The sequence below is a fragment of the Aquarana catesbeiana genome, linkage group LG01, assembly GCF_042186555.1.
Source record: "Aquarana catesbeiana isolate 2022-GZ linkage group LG01, ASM4218655v1, whole genome shotgun sequence".
Lineage (NCBI taxonomy): Eukaryota > Metazoa > Chordata > Amphibia > Anura > Ranidae > Aquarana > Aquarana catesbeiana.
Genome location: NC_133324.1, coordinates 167,885,636 through 167,911,193, shown reverse-complemented (window position 1 = coordinate 167,911,193; position 25,558 = coordinate 167,885,636). Strand labels below are relative to the sequence as shown.

The 25,558-nt window shown below is 42.3% G+C and overlaps 1 protein-coding gene across 1 annotated transcript in view; it reads right to left on the bottom strand.

Annotated features, from left to right (window-relative positions):
* Window positions 1-25,558, bottom strand: part of FAM81B (family with sequence similarity 81 member B) — an 89,739-nt gene that overhangs the window by 29,367 nt on the left and 34,814 nt on the right. The window contains exon 5 of the mRNA XM_073624526.1: window positions 19,813-19,942. Coding sequence (XP_073480627.1) covers window positions 19,813-19,942 — 130 coding nt within the window. The remainder of the gene's footprint in view (window positions 1-19,812; window positions 19,943-25,558) is intronic.

Here is a 25,558-nt window from a genome sequence, read left to right as displayed (position 1 = left end):
CTGTTGGGTACTGATTGGCACTGATAGGGTTGCACTGATCAGTGCCCTGATTATCAGTGTAAATGATGTGCTGACAGGCTTGCCAGTTGATGGCTCTCCTTTCCCCCCACAGACACAGCATGGGAGGAAAGGATTGCCAATAACCAGCAAGTCTGTTGTCCTGATTGGACACAACTGATCACCTAGTGAAGGGCTATAGCATCTTTTGGCTATAGCAAGGCCAGCAAATGGTTAAACAACCTGCACATGAGAGCCACAAAGCACAAGGCAAAGCCAATGGCTCCCGCTGCTATCAAGCTGCCCAATAAAGAGGGAGACAGTGACACGAGCCACTGCTGTCATGCACATCGGTGGATCGGATCAGGCCCAGGGTAGAATAAGGGGGGGGGGGGGGGGGGCGTCTGGGGAGGAGCTGCAGCACAGAACATTTTTCAAGTTAATGCACAGAATGTATTAAGGTAAAAAACCTTAAGGCTTTAGAACCACGTTAACTTGTTTAAGTGGAACTAAACTCTCAATCAATATGAGCTATTTTTAACCTTTATGCTGCTAGCAGTAGTAAATAGGTAGGAAGGTCTATAGTATATCTTACTTGTTTTAAACTTTAGCTTCAGTTGCTTTCTGGTTTCTGGCCTATGCCAAAATTATGTTATACCTCCCATAAGTCTTCAACATTTTTTTTTTCTGGAGGAGGGGACGAGGGACTTTATCAGTTATATACACCCTCCTGCCGGCATGCCTGAGCTAAGGGCAGATGGATTCCAGAAAGTAAATGCTACATGAATTATCTGCCCTTACTCAAGATGTCCATGGCTAGAAATGCTAGGGGAGTATTTCAAAGTGACTTCTCAACAAAATAATGCACGGAGACATGGATGGATGGGCAAGTTTTATAAAAAATTAAAAATTAGTTACCGTATTTATCGGCATATAACATGCACTTTTTTCCCCTGAAAATAGGGGGGAAAATCGTGGGTGCGTGTTACATGCTGACAGCATACCTCAGAGGGGAAGGAGGGGGGTGAGTGCCGCCAAAATTCACTGAGCCGTCATCTCCTCTCCGCTCGGCTCTCACTCGGCTCTAACTCAGCTTTCACTCGGCTCGCACGTCTCACACACACAATCCCGCCTCCGCCACCGGCATTGGACCAGTGTTCTGTCTATCACAGGAGCTGGTCCAATGCTGATGGCATAGGCGGGACTGTGTATTTGACTGCCGACTCAGAGCCGAGTAAACAGATGACGGCAGGGCCGTCTTTAATATTGATTGGACCCTGGGCATAAATTTTCTTGGGCCCCCCCCCCCATGCAATTTTGCTCTCCACCTGCTCTGAGACATACAATAAATAGCAACTGGACTCAAAATCAGTTTACTGTATCAGATCAGGGAGCAATTGCGATTGGTTGCCAGAGGTTACAGTATATTATTAACGCTTACTAGAGGTTACAGCACACATTACGGCTCACTGATTAGTTGCTAGAGGTTACAACACATGATTTCTGCTTGTTGATTGGTTGCTAGAGATTACTGTACAGTAATACTGCTCACTGATTGGTTGCTAGAGGTTACAGCACATCATCTCCTCACTGCCTGCACACCATGGACTGGGGAGGTAAGTGGACCCATCAATATACAGAAACATCCAAGGGATCCTAGAACTCTTGGGATCAGTGGCAGTGCTGGGGGGAGGGGAGGGTGTGATCAATGGCAATGCTGATTTTTTTTTTTACTGACTACCAATATAAAGAGGAGTTTCAACACTGGCCACCAATGTAATAGAAGCATTCACAGTGACCACCAATATAAGGAGAGATTTACACTGACCACTAATGTAAGGGGCATCTTCACACTGGTCACTATTGTAAATGAAAGGATTCTACACCAAACCCCAATGTAATGAGAAGATTTACACTGACCACCAATGTAACTGAGACATGTAGCCTGCATTCACATGTGTGTGTTGGGAACACGTGCAAAATCGCTTTCCTGACACCACAGAGATGTGCTGCCCTGGACAGCGAGGGACACTCATAGGAGTGTAGAAAATGGGCTGCGCACCCCATAAAGTGCATAAAGAAACTACGACAACCCCCCATCGGGGCTTTAAAGCAGCCAATAAAATTCAGCAAGGGTAGTCAAAAAAGATTGATTTTATTAGTACAAAAATTGTATAAAAATAGATAAATAGCTTCTGACAATTCAAGTCAGGACATGAACTGAATACAGCATAAAAATTGCAACAAACAATATTCCTGGTTAGAAGCAATACAAGGTACAATGTATTAGGGAACAGCCAAGGTTTCTTCAAATGTTGAATCCTTATGACATTGCAAAAAAGCAGGGCCTGTAAATAGGAGCAATGTACAGTACAGTATATGGGACAACAAGAATATTATATATTAATACTGACGCGTTTCGACCCTCACTGGGTCTTCTTCAGAGGATGGGTTGTCCACTGTGGAAATGTAAACATATATCGAACACAGCATAAGACTCAATAATAGCTAAACCCATGTGCATGCAGTGTAACATATTTACGTAAATTCCATAATTACCTATCGCAGGTTTCCAGGCAGTATAGAGTATTTAAAGAAAAATAGTTCCTCCTTTAAATACTCTATACTGCCAGGAAACCTGCGATAGGTAATTATGGAATTTACGTAAATATGTTACACTGCATGCACATGGGTTTGGCTATTATTGAGTCTTATGCTGTGTTCGATATATGTTTACATTTCCACAGTGGACAACCCATCCTCTGAAGAAGATCCAGTGAGGGTTGAAACGCGTCAGTATTAATATATAATATTCTTGTTGTCCCATATACTGTACTGTACATTGCTCCTATTTACATGCCCTGCTTTTTTGCAATGTCATAAGGATTCAACATTTGAAGAAACCTTGGCTGTTCCCTAATACATTGTACCTTGTATTGCTTCTAACAAGGAATATTGTTTGTTGCAATTTTTATGCTGTATTCAGTTCATGTCCTGACTTGAATTGTCAGAAGCTATTTATCTATTTTTATACAATTTTTGTACTAATAAAATCAACCTTTTTTGACTACCCTTGCTGAATTTTATTGGCTGCTTTAAAGCCCCGATAGGGGGTTGTCGTAGTTTCGAGATGTGCTGCCCTTTAGCAGATACACAGCAGTGCCTCTGCACCCCCAAACCTCCCCCATCCTCTCCACTCCAACCCCCCCTTTTTAACTCCACCTGCCTCCTCTGCTCATCTTTGCACCCACCTTCCTTACATCCATACATCCCCTCCTTGCTCACCTGTGCACCTCAAACTGTAATTCCTTCTCTGCCTACCTCTGCACACCCCACACTACTCTCCCCCCCACCACCACCACCACCAATTTGCTTACCTTTGCAGAACAGACTGACGTTAGGCTTTATGACCACAGTTGCAGGCAGGACTTTCAAGCATGCCCCTCCCCAGTGGGCAGCATTCAGTATAGGTGATGGTGGATATGACCTCGGGGGGGCATGATATGCATAAGAATGCCACCTTTTTTTACATATCAATGCTGCCGGAAGCTGCTATTTACATATAAATGCAGCAGCTATTTACATATGAATGCCAGTTATTTACATGTAAACACAGGGTTTGCAGGTGAGTCATCCGTACACAACAATAGGGCAGAGCTGGGCAGCACTAGTAGCAGCACTTCACAGTGAGATATCAGGACACAGCACAGGACTAAAACTTCAAGGGACAAGGGAATTTAAACCAGGATAGTTGGCAAGTATGAGGCAGCTGCTTTGGGCCCCACAACAATGCAGGGCCCAGGGCAGCTGCCCCTTTTGACCTGCCTTAAAGACGGCCCTGGGTGACGGCTTGTTGATTTCCTGCAAGAGATGGTGAGCTGCATTGATGGGGGAGATGGGCACAGATCAGGCTGCAGATGGGCACAGATCAGGCTGCACTGAAGCTGCAGATGGGCACAGATCAGGCTGCACTGAAGCTGCAGATGGGCACAGATTAGGCTGCATTGAGGCTGCAGATGGGCACTAATCAGGCTCCATTGATTCTCACTGATCATTATTTTGCTTTAAAGTGGTTTATTTAAAAAAAAAAGTTTTTTTTCCTGAAACTTCCCTCTTAAATTGGGGTGCGTGTTATACGCTGCCCGTGTTATACGTCGATAAATATGGTAATTAGCATTTTCACCTTGAGGTGCTCAGATACAGTTACAGTGCCTTGAAAAAGTATTCATACCCCTTGAAATTTTCCACATTTTGTCATGTTACAACCAAAAACGTAAATTTATTTTATTGGGATTTTATGTGAAAGACCAACACAAAGTGGCACATAATTGTGAAGTGGAAGGAAAATGATAAATGGTTTTCAAAATGTTTTACAAATAAATATGTGAAAAGTGTGGCATGCATTTGTATTCAGCCCCCTTCACTCTGATACCCCTAACTAAAATCTAGTGGAACCAATTGCCTTCAAAAGTCACCTAATTAGTAAATAGAGTCCACCTGTATGTAATTTAATCTCAGTATACATACAGCTATTCTATGAAGCCCTCAGAGGTTTGCTAGAGAACCTTAGTGAACAAACAGCATCATGAAGGCCAAGGAACTCACGAGACAGGTCAGGGATAAGGTTGTGGAGAAGTTTAAAGCAGGGTTAGGTTTTAAAAAATATCCCTGGCTTTGAACATCTCACGGATCACTGTTCAATCTATCATCTGAGAATGGAAATAGTATGGCACAACTGCAAACCTATCAAGACATGGCCGCCCACCTAAACTGACAGGCCGGGCAAGGAGAGCATTAATCAGAGAAGTAGCCAAGAGGAGGAGCTTGATCAGCTGACGTGGAAGTAAGCAAGAAGTCTCTTGCAGCACAGACTCAGGATGGGGTGAACTCCGGGAACCGGGGCTGCAGATCCGGTCTTCAGGTAATATGTTCACCCCTCTGTCTATAAGTATACCAAGGCGTGTTTTTATCATGAAAATGTGAGTGTAAATCTATGTGGAATTTAAGTTGCAATAAACCTGTTTTAAAAACATTATCACACCATTGCAAGCCTCTATTGTTTCCGCATGTGATATATATGAGGAGACTGCTGATATCCAGGAGGAAGCAGTGGCTTTTGATCTGCACTTTAATCAAGAGGAAGGAGTGATCCTTGTATGAGCATTTAAAATTAGCCACCACAGGAAAGAGGAATCACAGGAGGATTTTTCAAGCTGATTATAATTATTTACTACAGGGTTTTATACAAAGCCCTTAAGGTGAGGGTACATCTGGTGGAGGGTGTGTGCACACTGCATGAAGACACCATCATCACTTTTTATGTTTCCATAATGGACTTTTAAATATTATATTCTTAAGGATTCTGTGCAACACACAGAACACGTTCACTTTATTTTGGACATTTAATAATTACCTTTTGCATAACAGGATATATTTTCTAGTTATTTATTGCACTTGTGCTACACATGTATATTGGTTTTATAGTTATTTCATTTTTCATTTTTCATTTCTAGTGTCACACATTTGTTACACCAGTTTGCATTGTCACATTTAGAGAAGTGTGGAAAGTGTTGGCAGCTGATTTTCAGTTTAATTTCCATTTTAGGTTAGTAGTTTGGCAGCTCACAAGGTTTTACCCATTTGCAAACCTACCAAGACATGGCCATCCACCTAAACTGACAGGCCGGGCAAGGAGAGCATTAATCAGGAAAGTAGCCAAGAGACCCATGGTACCTCTGGAGGAGCTGCAGAGATTCACAGCTCAGGTGGGAGAATCTGTCTATAGGACAATTATTAGTAGTGCACTTCACAAATCTGACCTTTATGGAAGAGTAGCAAGAAGAAAGCCATTGTTGAAAGAAAGCCAGACGAAGTCCTGTTTGCAGTTTGCAAGAACCCATTTGGGGGACACAGCAAACATGTGCAAGAACGTGCTCTGGTCAGATGAGACCAAAATTTAACTTTTAGCCTAAAAGCAAAATGATATGTGTGGCACAAAACGAACACTGCACACCACCCTGAACACACCATCCCCACTGTGAAACATGGTGGTGGCAGCATCATGTTTTGGGGATGCTTTTCTTCAGAAGGGATAGGAAAGCTGGTTAGAGTTGATGGGAAAATGGATGGAGTCAAATACAATCTTAGAAGAAAACCTGTTAAGAGTCTGCAAAAGACTTGAGACTGGGGCGGAGGTTCACTTTCCAGCAGGACAACGACCCTAAACATACAGCCAGAGCTACAATGGAATGGTTTAGATCAAAGCATATTCATGTGTTAGAATTGCCCAGTCAAAGTCCAGACCTAAATCCAATTGAGAATCTGTGGCAAGACTTGGAAATTGTTGTTCACAGATGCTCTCCATCCAATCTGACAGAGCTTGAGCTATTTTGCAAAGAAGAATGAGGAAAAATGTCACTCTCTAGATGTGCAAAGCTGGTAGAGACATCCCCAATAATCAGGTGACTTCTGAAGGCAATTGGTTCCACTAGATTTTAGCTGTAATTTCAGAGAAAGGTGGTTCTACAAAGTATTGACTGAATACAAAGGCACACCACACTTTTCAAATATTTATTTGTAAAAAACTTTGAAAACCATTTATCATTTTCCTTCCACTTCACAATTATGTGCCACTTTGTGTTGGTCTATCACATAAAATCCCAATAAAATACATTTATGTTTTTGGTTGTAACATGACAACATTTGGAAAATTTCAAGGGATATGAATACTTTTTCAAGGCACTGTAAGCTCTGTTTTAATTAAGCAGAGCAAAACATTTGTCTCAAGCCGTGATTCACTTTTAAACTGTGAAGCTTGTTCATCTAGATTCTAGAGAATAACTGTAAGGATGTATTTTTGGCATTCTCTTAATGTTTGATAATCACTGTATTTTAGGTAATTCAATTATCCTCCTAATGGCCTCTGGGGAATGACACATTACTGTATCACACTGAGCCTGAAAATTATAGTCTGCCTATTAGGTAAGGAATATGGGCACTGGCTGATTTGTTTGCTGTGCTGCTAGAAAGACCTAAACAAATATTCATGTGCGGAAAAGTCAGCCTTCCGGCCAACTGCAGGGAAGCACATAACATGACTTGTGGGGATCAATTGTGTTTTTTTAAAACCCAACCTACTAAGCTGGGCCACACAGGCATCTAATCGGGTTCATTTTTGTAGTCTGGTCTAAAAGCATTATTTTCTATTTTTATAAGGCACAAATTTCATTTTTTTTTATTTATTAATCTCATTTGATGTGGCACTGCTATTGAATAGATGTACCAAGGCTATACCTCCAAACATTTTGAGATGGGAACAAGGGACACCTATTAGAAAAAGTATGTCAAACACACCCCACGCCACGCCCCCTTGAAGGAGAAGTAAATTAAAAATAAGATTAGCTAAACCCACAAGTGCTTTTTTTTTTTTACCATTACTATTTCTTTATATTGAATTTAGAAATGTACAAATGCAGCAATTTAGAAATTAGAAACACCTTTTGACACAAATAGTGTATTTTATATACAGCTATACAAATCAGACTAAAATGAGGGACAAATGAAGAGGAAAGAGGAACAGAGGGATTTTGTTACAAATCAGGGACAGTCTCTCGAAATCAGGGACAATTGGGAGCTATGACCTAGGCTAGGTTGCTGCAGATGGTTTCTGAAAGTACTATAATTCCATTACGGCCTATATATTACGCTGGATTAAAAAATACATTTCAACAGAATTCAAGAACATCATAAACATGCAAACTTACATATTAAAAAGTTCTTACTCTTTAAAGAGCAGCTGAAGTCTGCCAGCATAATTTTAGCTATTGTTTGGTATTGTGAAGGATCGCTTTTCTCCCTATAATTATTAATTAACATGTAGATGCAGCATGTAGATGTACTGTATCTTATTAAACTCTGTACCTGAAATGATTATGCAGAACTGTTGTACTCTTCCAGTATTTTGTGCAGCTGGCTACCCAGCATGCACATTGTAATTTCATGCATGCGCACATTGTTGTTGACAAGCTGCCATAGCAATGGCAACGTTGACAGAAGTTCCTGCTGTGTTATCTTGTTATGGCAACTTGTCAACAACAAGGAACACGGAAGCTGCAGAGGCAAATGTCACAAAGAAAAGGAAATTTAAAAATGGCTGTTTGGAATTAACGCAATGACAGAAAAGGAGGATTCCCATTGACCCGCAGGATTGATAAAACAGATATCCCAGGAGTCAATGGGACATCCTGGATGACATCAATCTCTGCAGTGGAACTTGGGACTCTTCACACACTGGTCACCATGGTTTTCATACCTTTGATACCCAAGTTGGGTTCTTCATTTTCATGAGGTTTCCACTGCCATGCCTGCCCTGGATACAGCCCCTTACATCCCCGCGGGGCTGTCCGCCTCAACTCCCGGTTGGAGATCCTCCTGGACCGCTTGTGGTGCCTTGCCACTACACCATTGACACATTTAACCCTAACAAATCCTACACGCGCCTGCTCCTGACGAGTGGCATTTAAAGCCACAAAACGCATAGAGCTACTGGTTGCCGTGTCCTTATCAATTTTACCCGACTACCCAAGCTACTATGTATTATGAACCCCCCTACAGGTCCAGCGAGGCCGTAGGTCCTGCAGGCAATACGTTTGTATTATTTTTAACCAATACCCCATGTGGTGAACTGGGATATTTTGTGTGGCTATTCCATGAGAAATCAATTTTATTGTTACTATCTTACCTACTGTTACCATTGCTACTAGTGTTACATGTATGTATGTATTGTGCTATATGCCATGATGCATCATGTATGTTACCTTATATCTTTATTACCGGAATCATTTATGGTTACAATTTAGTTTTTAATAAACTATTATTAACACAATATCCTTTATGTTCACCCAATTACTTTTCTTGCTGCTACGTGCTTCACACAAAGTCCCACCCTCCTTGTTAAATAACTTTTTGTTAATTAACTCCTTCCTCTAGATGTCTATGGGATGAATATCTATGACCTTACCAGGCCATGATGTCATTTAAAGTTCCTAGGGATGGAAATACTTGACCTTACCAGGCCATGGCTTCCTGAAAGTCCCTACCCCCATACCTCCTCTACTTTTCTGAAGTGGACTGAAGGGAAGTGGCAGAAATTTCAAAGTAAAAAAAGATACTAAAAAAAAATCTAAGAGCATACCCAAACTTTTACGGTATAATCAAGGTACTAGCAATTGAATGGGTCATTGATATTAATGAGGGTGAAACTCTGCTTTAAGCGGTCATTTGTAAGTGTAGGGTCCCATGCCAGTCAAATGAGAATTCATCTTGCACACGTTTTGCAGAATAGAATAGTTGGGGAGTGAAAGGAACAGAAAATATGTGTAACTTTGGTGGGGCAGTTAGATGAACCGATTGTTTTCAACTAAAGGCAAACCTTTTTTTTTAGTTTTGGATAGACTGGACATGGATTAGAACATCTGTTAGTTTTTATTGCTGTCTGTGTCCCTGTTAGGGAGATTCAACCTCTCTATTTGTTTCGTTTTACATTGAAAGTGGAAGTAAAAGAAGATCCCAAATTTTAGGTTGTCCCCAGAAAAGTAATAGAAGAGAAATCTTCCAATGGGGACACTAGTTCTGGTGACCTGGGGGTCCCCAAGAGATTCCCTTAATTAGCAGAGATTTCCTCTCACTTCCTGCTTTGGTTATGGGACAGGAAGTAAAGGGAAATCTCCCCAATGGGACACATATGATAAAAATAAACCTTACAGAGGTTATAACCCTCTTTTACTCTATCAAAAATTAAAAAAAAAAAATTGCCTACACAGTTACTCCTTGTTTAACGACTGACCTGTTTAACGACCACTCTGACTTACGACCAGCTCTCCCCACCCGAACGACGCACTATACATCATGGTATTGTACAGTACAGTACAGAATTTTCATTTGTGTTCTGTATTTATGCAAATTAAAACCAGGGATTTTTTTTAGCGAGAACGCGGGGGAACGCAGTTCCGGCACCTCCTGGACTGACTGTATGTAATGGCAAGGGGTGCTGGGGTGTGCTGCAGGGTATTTATGCTCACTGCTGGGGGATCTATTCTAGCTGGAGGGGATCTATTTTTGCAGGGGGGTCTATTGTTGCTGGTGGGGGACCTATTGTTGCTAGGGGTGGGTCTTATGTTGCTGGGGGGTCAGTTGTTGCTGAAGGAGATCTACTGCTGGGGGAGGGGTCTATTGTTGATGGCTGCTTGGTTCTGTATTGTCTAAAAGGGGTGGTACTGGGAGGTGGGTAGGGGGTGGAACCAAGGGACGGTGCTCGGAGGTAGGTAGGGGCTGGGAAAAGGGGTGACTCGGAAAAGGGGAGTTCCTGCACCTATTGTCTGAGAAAAAAAGCCCTGATTAAAACAATGTTATTGAGCTGGAGTTTTGTGTTTAGACCTTTTTTTTCACAATACAGTACAGTACAGTAGTTAAGAATTCTTAAAATATTGATTATTTGTGGCTCCTCGTTTAACAACCAATTCATTTAACGAACTGGTCGTTGGAACGGAACCTGGTCGTTAAATGAGGAGTACCCGTAGTTCTATATTCCCTCAAAAGGAAAAAACAGTATTAACCACTGCTAAGAGCATGAAGCGGTCTGTGTCTAAACACTAGAAAACACAAAGTTGCAATAAATACATCACACGTGACATGCAAAAAATTCTAAAGTGTCTAGTGCTAAATAAATAAATATTAAAATGTTGTTCTACAAACGTTGCAAATAACAAAGTAACAAGTGCCCTATGAAGAGGTCACTCTGAAAAGTGCTAAACACACGTGCCATGCAAATGGTTCTATGATAGTAAACAGTTCATATGGGTAAGTCCCCGGTGCACTATAAGTGAAAAAAGGCGTCCTTTGTGGGATTCCTCAAAGCATACAACAGGTGTTAATCCAGTGCTGGTGTCTCGCGTTGTGATTGTGCAGAGACTCACCAGCTGTATATCCCCTGCAGGGGTAACGAGTAGTCACAGTATGTGCCACTGTGCAGCAGTGCTTGGCAAGACCAGGACCAGGATGATATCATAAGGACATAAGAAGAAAGGATTCCATAGTGTGAAACCGTTTAAAACCACTATTTATTAGGTCAGATAAAAAGGGTACTCACATTGTAATGGAAAAAATGAGCGGTGTACAATGCTTACAAAGATGTTCCTAAGCGTCAGCTTTGCAGGGAGATGTCAGCAAGGCGTTCAGTCAAAGGCCACGCCCATTCAGTCAAAGGGCGTGGCCTTTGACTGAACGCCTTGCTGACATCTCCCTGCAAAGCTGACGCTTAGGAACATCTTTGTAAGCATTGTACACCGCTCATTTTTTCCATTACAATGTGAGTACCCTTTTTATCTGACCTAATAAATAGTGGTTTTAAACGGTTTCACACTATGGAATCCTTTCTTCTTATGTCCTTATGATATCATCCTGGTCCTGGTCTTGCCAAGCACTGCTGCACAGTGGCACATACTGTGACTACTCGTTACCCCTGCAGGGGATATACAGCTGGTGAGTCTCTGCACAATCACAACGCGAGACACCAGCACTGGATTAACACCTGTTGTATGCTTTGAGGAATCCCACAAAGGACGCCTTTTTTCACTTATAGTGCACCGGGGACTTACCCATATGAACTGTTTACTATCATAGAACCATTTGCATGGCACGTGTGTTTAGCACTTTTCAGAGTGACCTCTTCATAGGGCACTTGTCACTTTGTTATTTGCAACATTTGTAGAACAACAATTTAATATTTATTTATTTAGCACTAGACACTTTAGAATTTTTTGCATGTCACGTGTGATGTATTTATTGCAACTTTGTGTTTTCTAGTGTTTAGACACAGACCGCTTCATGCTCTTAGCAGTGGTTAATACTGTTTTTTCCTTTTGAGGGAATATAGCACTAGACACCTTGGATGCGATTTATTGCACTCATTATGCTTCTCATGTTTAAATCACCAGTCACTTTAACCCACAGGAGTGGTAATAACTGCCATACATATTTCACTTAAAGGAATACACACGTGACACTTTTGATAAAACTGTATATATGCAGACATTTCTTCTGCAACTTTGGGACAGCGCCACACTCACACACTTTTCTTTTTTCACTTTTTCCGCTCATTCCACCCCCTGTGGAGTCAGCGTATGTGAGGGCAGCAGTCTATCAATTTAGGAATATACTTCCCACCTAGGCTTCTAATTACACCCATTAGCGTGGACTCCCTATTTCCTCTGTTATACCCGTAGTTCTACTTTAATCCCTGACTTTAACCTAAGTTAACCCTTAAACTAACACCTAACACTAAACTAACCCACTTCTGCACTATACTGCCCTTATCCCTTTCCAGGATCAGCTGTGCCCAAACCAGGCAGACCCTTACCTGAAAACTACCTTTCACTTGGCTTGACATTGATTGGCCTAAAATGATGTGATAATTGTGCTGCAGATAGTACTGAAAGGTTTTCTCCTATAATTGTGTAGCATGTCTGGAGTAGATGGAAGTGGAAGCGGGTGATTTTTTTTACTCCCCTTGTGTGGTTGCCATTCTGTCTAGTAAAACTCTGACTGTAACAGATCTAGTTTGTTTGACACATTCTGGCTGACAGTGCGATGGGATTTTGACATATTTCCATCCTGTTAGCTGTTTCGCCTTGGCAGCAATTATACAGTTTAGGTGTCTGAAAATGTGCAGATGTCCATTCCCGAGAATGTCTACATTTATAGCCCCGAATGGCTCACAACATGTACAGCTTAAAAAAATCAGCTAGCCCTTAATTCTATGAAGTTTCTATCACACATCAATAAAAAAGCTCTTAATTCAATGACAAATTTACTACAAGCACAATCTAAAATATATATGCTACATCTGCCTAGTATAAGCCATCTGTTATCATATGATTCATTACAAGGTTTACATTGTGATTTTATGTAATGATTTAATTGATTATATCTTTTTTGTTTGGATACGCTCTCTGTTTTTTGGAATTTAGAGCTCTTAAGAACCATGAATATTACACATGTATGTTGATTTCAGTTTGTCAATAACAGTATCAAGGAAAAAAAAATCAAAACAAGCTCTTTACATATAAAATATATAAACAAAAGTTTATCAAGATGTTGCCTGCTGTAGTGTGGACACAGACAGCCAAATACCCTTTATGGATAAAAGTTTTTGGACACACATGACAAGAAGACCTTGCTTGCAATTGACATTTCGAATTAATCCCAATGGCAAGGTCGCTTATAAGGTAGTAGAACCAGTCCTGTTGTACTGGGCCCAGGTCCCATCAGCTAAACAGGGGGGTCCAGGGCAGCTCTATTGTTCATTTCTGCCCAAATGGATTTTACTAGACCACACCCTTACTCCTACTTGCTTACCAGGACTTAAATTACATTTCTCTGGGCCCCATCAGGTTAACAGAGGGGCCCAGGAGGTGGGAGCAGAGGAGGGACTTTTTTCCCATTTTCAAGGTGTAGGCAGATAAAGTCAGTGCTGTTAAGGGCTATATAGACCCCATGATTTGTAACAGCAGCCCTGCCCAAAGGTTTTCAAAAGGGTTGAAGTCAGGCCTTTGTACAGGCCACTCTCCACCCCCCAAACATATTAGTCAAGTGTTTAGCATAGTCATACTGGAAGAGGAAAGAGCCTTTCCTAAATTGTGGGAGGAAGGTGAGGAGGAGGGAGAAGCAGGGGGTACCTTACCATCCTAGGCTATGGGGCTGTGTGTTTCTATTGATGCACACAGTGTAGGCAAACATAACTCTGATCTCTGTATGCAAGGCCAGTGCAATAGAAAGGAGCCATCCAGAAACAGGAAATCTGGGGCAGCGGTCGTGGCAACAGCGTAAACGGAAACATAGTCATGGATTAAAAGGAAAAAAGCTGTATAGATGATTAAATGAGCTGCTCAATTTTTTTTTTTAAATTAGGCTTTAATATCACTTTAACAGTACCCTGGAAACCCCTGAACTGAATCATTTGGAAAACTATCTACATATTTTGCTCATTTGTGTAGTAATGTATTTAGCCATACCTCCCAACTTTTTGAGATAAGAATTAGGAAACCTATGAGCAAAAGTATGTAGGCATAGGACACACCCCCTGCCACTTCCCCCTAAAGAAGAATAATAAAAAATAATTATTATTACTATTCCTTTATATTGGCTTTTGAAAATTACAAATGCAACAATTTAGAAATTGTATGAAAGATTTAGCACTGTGAACCACTTTTGAAAGATAAAAAGTGCATTTTATATACAACTTTATAGATCAGACCAAAATGAGGGACAAATGAGGAGGAAAGGGGGACAGAGGGACTTTGTTCCAAATTAGGGACAGTCCCTCGAAATCGAGGGAAAACCCCTCTGTTCAATAAAAAGCGTCTTTAGCTGATTGAGGTACTTGTAACGTCCTCTAGGGTTTCGCAAACAATTTGATAACTGCAACAGACGCTAACATTGGGAAGTTGTAATTATTAGGATGTTTTTGGCTCCCCTTAGATTTATCGTTTTGGGCCTAGTAACTGTTTCAGTGTCCCAAGCCCAGTTTTCCTAGCCTTGGGTACTTTGAAGGATAAGTTCACCTTCTAACAAAAAATAATAGATTTACATTTTTTGCAAGTAAAAAAATGTGTAGTTATTAGTTTTTGTTTCTGTAGTCTCTAAAACCGCGATCAGCAGATCTCCTGCAGACCTGCAGTGCCTTGAAAAAGTATTCATACCCCATGGTAACTCTGGAGGAGCTGCAGAGATCCACAGCTCAGGTTGGTGAATCTGTCCACAGGACAACTATTAGTCGTGCACTCCACAAATCTGGACTTTATGGAAGAGTGGAATAAAGAAAGCCATTGTTGAAAGAAAGCCATAAGAAGTCCCTTTGCAGTTTGCAAGAAGCCATGTGGGGGACACAGCAAACATGTGGAAGAAGGTGGTCAGATGAGACAAAAATTGAACTTTTTGGCCTAAAGGCAAAATGCTATGTGTGGCGGAAAACTAACACTGCACATCACCCTGAATACGCCATCCCCACCGTGAAACATGGTGGTGGCAACATCATGTTGTGGTGATGCTTTTCTCAGCAAGGACAGGGACGATGGTCAGAGTTGATGGGAAGATGGGTGGAGCCAAATACAGGGCAATCTTGGAAAAAACCTGTTAGAATCTTCAAAAGACCTGAGACTGGGGCGGAGGTTCACTTTCCAGCAGGTTAATGACCCTAAACATACAGCCAGAGCTACAATGGAATGGTTTACATCAAAGCATATTCATGTGTTAGAATGTCCCAGTCAAAGTCCAGACCTAAATCCAATTGAGAATCTGTGGCAAGGCTTGAAAATTGCTGTTCGCAGACGCTCTCCATACAATCTGACAGAGCTTGAGCTATTTTGCAAAGAAGAATGGGCAAAAAATGTCACTCTCTAGATGTGCAAAGCTGGTAGAGACATACCCAAAAATCAGGTGACTTCTGAAGGCAATTGGTTCCAATAGATTTTAGTTAGGGGTATGTAACTATCACATAAAATCCCAATAAAACACATTTACGTTTTTGGTTGTAACGTGACAAAATGTGGAAAATGTCAAGGGGTATGAATACTTTTTCAAGGCACTATACCTGTGTATCTGTGTGCCTGTACATCATACAGTCAAGCAGATACAATCTGACAGGATGCACAAATAAACGACCACAGCGCTCTACAGCGACGTGGTAGTTTATTGAAAACTACAAGCCGACAACCGCAAAAGCTGTTGGGACTTGTAGTTTTCCATTCACAGAGGACTGTGATTTTTTAAAATTGTGACAGCTAGCGGGGGGCAGAAGATCCTCACTAGATGTCAGAGCGGGGGATCATAGGCCGGTCTGTTTGTAACATATTACAAAAGATGAACTTATTATTTATCCATGGACAAGTGTTTCAAGCAGAGTTCATTTAACATGCAAAAGGCTGTATTTGTAAGCTCTGTCTTTCTAAAGCCTAGCCTGCCAGCTCCTCATGTTGGTTATAATTACATAACCTGCACTAAAGATTTAAAATACAGGGCAAAAAAAAAGCAGTTGGCATCTTGCTGGCAAGTGGCTCTTTGCTCTACCAAAAAGTGGAGCCACCCCAAGACAGGAAGTTTGCTACTGGCAGAATCAACAGGTGCAAAACAAAATGCAGCTACCACATCTAAGAACTGGTTAACTGCAATATATAATATTTTTGTTTTTGTGTTTGATGTTGCTTTTATTGTATTGATATGTGTGCTATGCCCTTCTCTGGGAGACTGGAAAGCAGTATTAAACCCAAAGTCAAAACGCAATATATATTAGATTACCAATCATTAGATGTTGTGGCTGCATTAGTTTTTTTTTTTTTAGGCTCTTTTCCCTCTGGTTTCACCTGATGAGCTGGCCAGTAATACACCTCCTGTATTATGCCCCGCACACACGATAGGATTTTCCGACAACAAATGTTCGATGGGAGCTTGTTGTCGGAAATTGTGTAGGCTCCATCGGACATTTTCCTTCGGAATTTCCAACAAAAAATTTGAGATCTGGATGTCAAATTTTCCTACAACAAAATCCATTGTCATAAATTCCGATCCTGTGTACACAATTCCGACGCACAAAATTCCACGCATGCTCGGAATCAAGCAGAAGAGCCGCACTGGCTATTGAACTTCATTTTTCTGGGCTCGTCATACGTGTTGTATGTCACCACATTCTTAACGTTTGGAATTTCCGACAAGATTTGTGTGACCGTGTGTATACAAGACAAGTTTGAGCCAACATCCATCGGAAAAAAAACATGGATTTTGTTGTCAGAAGATCCTATCGTGTGTACAGGGCATTAGGGTGCCTCCACTCTGGATAAAGAAGCACAAGACACACCTTTGAACAGCAGCATTGTTAATCTTGGGGGAGGGGAGTGTTAGATATACTAGTAGATTTAGATACACTTCAACAAATTGAAGCCAAACTCCAGCTCACACTTTATAGGCCAGTACAGCAACAGTCTTTTTTTGTCATTTTTGGGATAAAGGTTTTACCTAAACAAATAAAAGCTGATCATTGTAAGCACCCCTGTCAGTAGTAAATGCATACTTCCATAACTTTTTGAGATGGGAATGAGGGACACCTATTAGCAAAAGAATGTAGGCATACAACACACTGCTAAAACACCCCCCTTAAGCACTTGCCGACCAGCTGTCATTATACTGCGGCAAGGTGGCACGATCCTGTGAATTGCCGTAGCTGTATATTGGCTCGGGATCTTGCTTTTGTGGGCATGCGCGCTCCCATTGGCCAGCAGGGGAGCCAATCAGAGGTTGAGGCTGCTGCATTGAAGACAATGGTGAGGCTGCTGCATTAATGGCAATGTTGAGGCTGCTGCATTGATGGCACTTGTGAGGCTGCATTGATGTGAACTGGTGAGGCTGCATTGATGACACTTGTGAGGCTGCAGATGGGCATTGATCAGGCTGCATTGAGGCAATGGTGAGGCTGCAGATGGGCACTGACCCTTATTTTGCTTCAAAGTTCCTTATTTAAAATTTAAGTTTTTTTCCTGAAACTTCCCTCTTAAAATGAACGTGCGTGTTATACGCCTGTGCATGTTATACGCCGATAAATAGGGTAGTTAAACCCACAAATGCTTTATTTTTACCACTACTATTTCTTTATACTGCTTTCTGAAATTTACAATTGCAGCAATTTAGAAATTGGATGAAAGGCTTAGCACTGGGAACACTTTTTGAAAAACAAATGAGGAGGAAAGAGGGACAGAGGGCCTTTGTTCCAAATCAGGGACAGTCCCTCAAAATCAGGGACAGTTGGGAGCTATGGTAAATGGTTTGTCTCAACTCTAACTGCTACATCTGCAAGAGAGCTTGTTCTTTTGAAAAGACTTACTGGCCAGATCATAAGGTGAAATAAGGGAAAGAAAACCTAAAAAAAGAAAATGAACACAGCCATCAAATCTAAGAAACGGTAAGCTGAAATTTACTAAATGCTTGCTTTTGGGTTTAATATCACTTTAACAGTAGTAAAATTTGCTATACCAGGGAAAAAAACAGAATTGAACCAATTTATAGAAAATATATATTTGCCAGCTTGCCTAATCTTAGGTACTGCATGATTAAAGTCAAGTGATCTATTACAGCTTGCACACAGTCAGATACCACAAGCAAATCATTCAGACTGAGGTGAATGATACGCTAATCACCTTGAGAGTGACTCACATAGGTTCTGCTATGTAACAGATAAATCTGCTAATCGTAAAGGAAATATGGGAGCTTTAAGACATTCCTCATTTGGAGAAATGATGCCAACTTCAGCCCCCTCACTGTCTGTGGGAAGTGTCACAACAGGCAGCATATGCTGGGAGAGCCTGATAATACAGCATAGCACCATCCTCATCTTTATTCCCCATTCCTGGAGCATAGTCACTAAAAGGCTAATTTACTGGAACACCTAACTGGCTGAACAATCATTCAGGGTCTGTATAGCTGTGCCAATGTACATGCCAGCACTGCATTAACCCCTTCAAGTTCAGACGTCTTTAATGGATTTGTGACGACTTTAGTCTGAAGCCTATTTTTGTGGTCTATGTGTCTCTTCAATGTAGGAGCATTTGATAACAGAAAAAATGTGCATCTTAAAAATTTATTACAGGTTTATTACAATTTATTACAGGTTTCCTTGCGGTTTTTCACCTCAATGCATTCTATGCATTGAGGTGAAAAACCTCTTGTAGTGCACCAGCCCCCCCCCCCCCCCGGAGCCCCCCTTTTACTTACCTGAGCCCGATAATTCCTGCGCTGGGGACAAGCACACCCTCTCCAGCTGGTGTCTCGGGTCCTGATTGGATGGATTGATAGCAGCGCAGCCATTGGCTCCCGCTGCTGTCAATCAAATTTAATGACACGGGAGCCGGGGGACGGAGCCGAGTCCCGCTGTCTGTGTCAATGGACGCAGCAGTAAGACACAGGAGCGCGTCCGCACGGGTGCCCCGAGGGAGAGCGCTTCTCTGACAGGGGACTTGAGAAGAGGAGGAGCCAGGAGCGCCACTGAGGGACCCCAGAAGAGAAGGATTGGGGCCACTCTGTGCAAAACCAACTGCACAGAGGAGGTAAGTATGACATGTTTGTTTGAAAAAAAAAAAATGATTACATATCCTTTAAGCTATCATAATGAAAAAAGAGGTGCCTGTCAGCCACGGATCACTTCTGACAGACACAATGAGCCCTAATGGTGATATTTCTGTGTTTGAGCTCAAAGCATGCAACCAGTGAAGTGAACTCTTTATCTGCAATTTATTTCTGCTCAGCCAATGAATCAGCATGATATCCATGCAATTAGGATTTCCAGCAAGTGGTCATATTTTAATGCCTACAGGTTCAGTTGAACCACTTTTGGGTGGACTGACCCTTCAAATGATTGCAGAAAACTTCTACATGACCTATGAGGGTCTTAAACACTCACTGATAGTGTGCTGGCTCATAAAAATGGTCAACATTTTGGAATTGTGATAGAGAAACATTAATTTAAAAAAGAATTCCAGGAAATGTTTTTCACACACAGTGGGGCTGTGCCCACACTCCATTGGTTAACTGCTTGTGTCTGTCTAGGGGTGAGGAGGGCAGAGAAATTGTTATGTGGCCAGCCTACACTGGGCCCTGGTGCTTTTGGATCCGATAGCAATCACAAGACATGGAAAACCAGTAGTTATGATATTCATGTGTCACCATAAAAGGCCAAGCTCATTTCTCTTTCCTGTGGAGAGAATATTGCATCCTAACCTTTAGGTCCAGCTCTTTGACATGTGCCCCCACAGCTGCACTGCTACTGCGATTCTCCTTCTCCTGGGCCTGCAATTCCTGTTTTGTTGCCAATAGATCCCCGGATAACTTTGCTATGCTGGCATCACACCTGTAAGAACAAAACACAAAAAAACTAAGGTTTTATTGAACATTAATTAAGATTATCAGTTGTGACTACAATGATTTCCTTTTCTAATTAAATGACCACACAGATTGGATTATAATGGCTTACACACACCTGAGACCAGGGGTGGATCGGGGGAGGGGGCAACGGGGCAATTGCCCCCTCCGAGAATGAGGGTGAGTGAGAGAGCTGGCGGGTAGATCCGCGGATGAGAGAGCCGGGGGCAGCTCGGCAGATGAGAGAGCCACCGGGCGGCTCCGTAGGTAAGAGAGCCGGCGGGCGGCTCCGCGGGAGAGAGACAGCGGGTTGGCCCGGCGGCTCAGTTGGTGAGCGGGAAGGTGAGAGCACGGATGAGCAGCTGTGCGGCTCGATGTGTGTGCGGGCTGCTGGCCAATCAGGGAGCCGGCGGGTGAGGGAGCAGGGAGATGACATCATCTCTCACCATCCGGCGCCCGCCCTGCATCCATGCAGTTCCCCCCCACCGTGCAGGCAGCCACGGCAGAAGCCTATTTTTGTGGTCTATGTGTCTCTTCAATGTAGGAGCATTTGTTAACAGAAAAAATGTGCATCTTACATCATCTCTCTGCTGCCTGACTGGTATTCTGCTGCCTGACTCTGGGACACAAGAGACCACCTTAGCAGGAAAGTGACAGAGCTAGTGCCTGTCAATCCACAACATGTGGCAGGTGACGTGACAATCTGCATCTGGTGACAGGAGACGTGGCAAGTGACAATCTGCATCTGGTGACAGACGACGTGGCAAGTGACAATCTGCATCTGGTGACAGGCGACATGGCAAGTGACAATCTGCATCTGATGACAGGTGACGTGGCAAGTGACAATCCGCACTTGGTGGCAGGCGACGTGTCAAGTGACAATCTGCATCTGGTGACAGGTGACGTGGCAAGTGACAATCCGCATTTGGTGGCAGGCGACGTGGCAAGTGACAATCTGCATCTGGTGACAGGTGATGTGGCAAGTGACATGGCAAGTGACAATCCGCATTTGGTAGCAGGCGATGTGGCAATTGACAATCTGCATCTGGTGACAGGTGACGTGGCAAGTGACAATCCGCATTTGGTGGCAGGCGACGTGGCAAGTGACAATCTGCATCTGGTGACAGGTGACGTGGAAAGTGACAATCCGCAACGTGTGGCAGGCGACGTGGCAAGTGACAATCTGCATCTGGTGACAGGTGACGTGGCAAGTGACATGGCAAGTGACAATCCGCATTTGGTAGCAGGTGATGTGGCAATTGACAATCTGCATCTGGTGACAGGTGACGTGGCAAGTGACAATCCGCATTTGGTGGCAGGCGATGTGGCAATTGACAATCTGCATCTGGTGACAGGTGACGTGGCAAGTGACACACTCGGGGCTCTCACTGATTCAGCATTATGGTGAGTTAAACTATTTAATTTTTTATAACAATGTAATAATAGTAATAATGCGCTTCAATCATCCTGACACCATAACAACTATGGTGCCGTAATGATTGAAGCGCCAACACCAGCCATTTCCCCGATAGATTTACCCCAAAAAATATATTTTCTGGCAGTGCCCCTGCCTGAGACTAGGGCTGGACAGCAGATCCCTGTGGCTGGAATCACAGGTGTACGTGAACAGGGAAGGCTGTACAAAGCAATGCCAGGCTGACAGAAGCGATGGCTATCTGCCGCTGTTCACATGTATCCACACATCGAGCAGTTAAGTATAGATGATTGGTCCTGGATGCAATCCAGAGTTGATCATCTGTCCCCAGACATACATACGTGCCTTGCAAAAGTATTCACCCCCCTTGGCTTTTTACTTATTTTGTTACATTACAGCCTTTAGTTCAATGTTTTTTTAATCTGAATTATATGTGATTGATCAGAACACAATAGTCTAAGTTGGTGAAGTAAAATTAGAAAAATATATATATAAAACTATTTTTCAGAAATAAAAAACTGATAATTGGCATGTGCGTATGTATTCACCCCCTTTGTGATGAAGCCCATTAAAAGCTCTGGTGCAACCAATTACCTTCAGAAGTCAAATAATTAGTGAAATGATGTCCACCTTTGTGCAATCTAAGTGTCACATGACCTGTCATTACATATACACACCTTTTTGAAAGGCCCCAGAGGCTGCAACACCTAAGCAAGAGGCACCACTAACCAAACACTGCCATGAAAACCAAGGAACTCTTCAAACAAGTAAGGGACAATGTTGTTGAGAAGTACAGGTCAGGGTTAGGTTATAAAAAAATATCCAAATCTTTGATGATCCCTAGGAGCACCATCAAATCTATCATAACCACATGGAAAGAACATGGCACAACAGCAAACCTGCCAAGAGATGGCTGCAAACCAAAACTCACGGACCGGGCAAGGAGGGCATTAATCAGAGAGGCAGCACAGAGACCTAAGGTAACCCTGGAGGAGCTGCAGAGTTCCACAGCAGAGACTGGAGTATCTGTACATAGGACGACAATAAGCCGTACGCTCCGTAGAGTTGTGCTTTATTGCAGAGTGGCCAGAAGAAAGCCTTTACTTTCAGCAAAAAACAAAATGGCACGTTTTAAATTTAGGATAAGGCATGTGGGAGACTCCCAAAATGTATGGAGGAAGGTGCTCTGGTCTGATGAGACTAAATTTTACTTTTTGGTCATCAAAGAAAACGCTATGTCTGGCGTTTGATGGCCAAAAAATTTTACTTTTTGGCCTTTAAAAAAAAACATCTTCAAAGTTGTGGGCATGTTCTGTAAATTAAATGATGCAAATCCTCAAACAATCCATGTTAATTCCAGGTTGTGAGGCAACAAAACACGAAAAATGTCAAAGGGGTGAATACTTTTTCAAGGCACTGTAGGTAACTGATACATGTGAAATGAACAGCAGCAGATAGCTACGACTCCTATCAGCCTGTCATTGTTTTTTACAGCCTTTCCACTAAAACTGGTCGCAGCCAGCTGTGGTTCCAGCCACAGGCATTTGCTGATTCTCGCGGCAGGAATCCTCTGTCCAGCAATAATTGCAGGAAAAGTAGAAAAAAATAAAAGAAAAGTATAATTTAACCTCCCTGGTGGTATGATTATGTCAGATTTTTGATGCTCAAAGCGGTACAAGTTTTTGCATCGAAAGAGTCTAGTAGACATCCCGGGTATGATAAAGTTTGAAACACAAAATCATAAATGATTATATATTAAATAACTATAAATAATTATAACAAATGTAGCAATAACTCTCGGTGGAGCTGCTGGTTTAAGCGGGCTTGTTACCTTCACTCTCCTTCCTTCTGTTTTACTGGCACCGGGTCTAGGGTTCCGTTGAGTTTATCGCTGGACGATACACGCACCAACACTTGAATACGTTTTCAATGCTTTATTAAACTATTTACTAAGGAAGTAGCAGGAAAGAGGCGGAAGGGAAACCACAGAAGAAACTCAAATATCTTCTTATAAGATTCTTAACAAATGTCCTGGTAGAATTTGGATATTACGATAGGATGCGCTCCCCTCGTGGGACACACTCTTTACTCGCCTGGATAGGCCTCTCTCACTTGCCTAGCAGCCAGTACGTAGCACAAACAAAAGTCTCTGCCACAGACTTATTTGGGATAAACCCGTACGATCCTCTGCCACAGGATGTATTGGTTTTCTGTAATGAACGTCAGTCACAGTGCTTGAACCTTTAAGCTAACCCGGCAACACTATGCTGTATAGTTACTTTTTAGGATATGTCCTCCAACCGAGTCACCAGGCCCCTCTCCAGACCAGCACGCTGTGTGATCCTTCCATGACGGGCCCTCCTCTGGGATCTCCTCGGTTGTCCAGCTTCTTCCCTTCTGGATAGACAGCTCAGGACCATTCCTCGGCTGCTGTGGAAGGCCCCAGACAAGCTTCTGGGCCCACCCCTGCACCACAGCGGCGTGGGCCTCCGGAACGGAGGACCACGAGATTGCTCTCTAACGCATACCTGTCGGCCAGGAGGGCCAGCAGGTGGCTGTAAAACAAACCCCACAATATGGCGTCTGTCCCATAAATACCCTCTCCCAGAATGCAACTCAGAGGACCACCTCCACCAATTGTCCAATTGTCTCCGGGACAGAAGAGCATCCATACGATTCGACACGTTGCCTTGCCAACACTGGCCATTGATAACAGTGACACCCACTGGTCAGTCTAGAAACACACACAACGTCAGCCAAGCTGGAACAGAGGCAAACCTAACCTATTTAACAAACAAGTTACTAAATTTACCTAACGTATGGTAGATCACAAATCTACCAGCGCTACACAAATAATAATATCATAATAATAATAAAAATGTATTCAATAATGTAATCAAATCAAAAACACTGAAATTTGCTCAGTTCCAGAATTGTCACTGTCATTACTTTCAGTGTTTGATGAAAGTAAAGCTCAATTTTGCAAGTGATTCTAATTTATTATCACTGTTTTCTAGTCTAAAAGCGCTTTTGACGTAAAGGGACACTTTTTGGTTGCCATGGACAATCTCCAGTTTCCAGGCAGAAATAACAGTCCATGTTAAACAATCCATGTTAATTCCAGGTTGTGAGGCAACAAAACACGAAAAATGTCAAAGGGGTGAATACTTTTTCAAGGCACTGTAGGTAACTGATACATGTGAAATGAACAGCAGCAGATAGCTACGACTCCTATCAGCCTGTCATTGTTTTTTACAGCCTTTCCACTAAAACTGGTCGCAGCCAGCTGTGGTTCCAGCCACAGGCATTTGCTGATTCTCGCGGCAGGAATCCTCTGTCCAGCAATAATTGCAGGAAAAGTAGAAAAAAATAAAAGAAAAGTATAATTTAACCTCCCTGGTGGTATGATTATGTCAGATTTTTGATGCTCAAAGCGGTACAAGTTTTTGCATCGAAAGAGTCTAGTAGACATCCCGGGTATGATAAAGTTTGAAACACAAAATCATAAATGATTATATATTAAATAACTATCACTTTTTTCTAGTCTAAAAGCGCTTTTGACGTAAAGGGACACTTTTTGGTTGCCATGGACAATCTCCAGTTTCCAGGCAGAAATAACAGTTTATGTAATATAAAACTGCATGCAGGGCATTGAACAAAGCACTAGGCACAATAGGGATGTAAAATAATTTGATACAGTAATGTAATCTGTAAGATTACAGTGTAATGTATGTATTGTATGTTTTTAACTTTCCCTGTGCATCGCGGCGCTCACAGGGAACAGAGCCCGGCACTGTGATGAATTGAGCGGAGGACACACAGCGGGGAGACATTGCAGGATCCTGGGGACAAGGTAAGTAACTTTGCCTGGATCCTGCGATGCAATCCCGAGTGTGGCTTGGGATTACCGCTTTTGCTACTGAAAATTCACCCCAAGCCACACTCGGGAATACCGCCAGGGAGGTTAAACTTCCTAGCATTTAATAGACAAACACATGCATATTTAAATATATGTGTGTGTATATATATATATATATATATATGTACATGTACAAATAATAGGCTGCGCTGCTAATAAATGAACGTGATCACGATGAGTACAACCAACTAGGTGTTGATTAAACATAAGTAAAATAATTGTGATATTAAATGTGAGCAAAATAGTAAAAA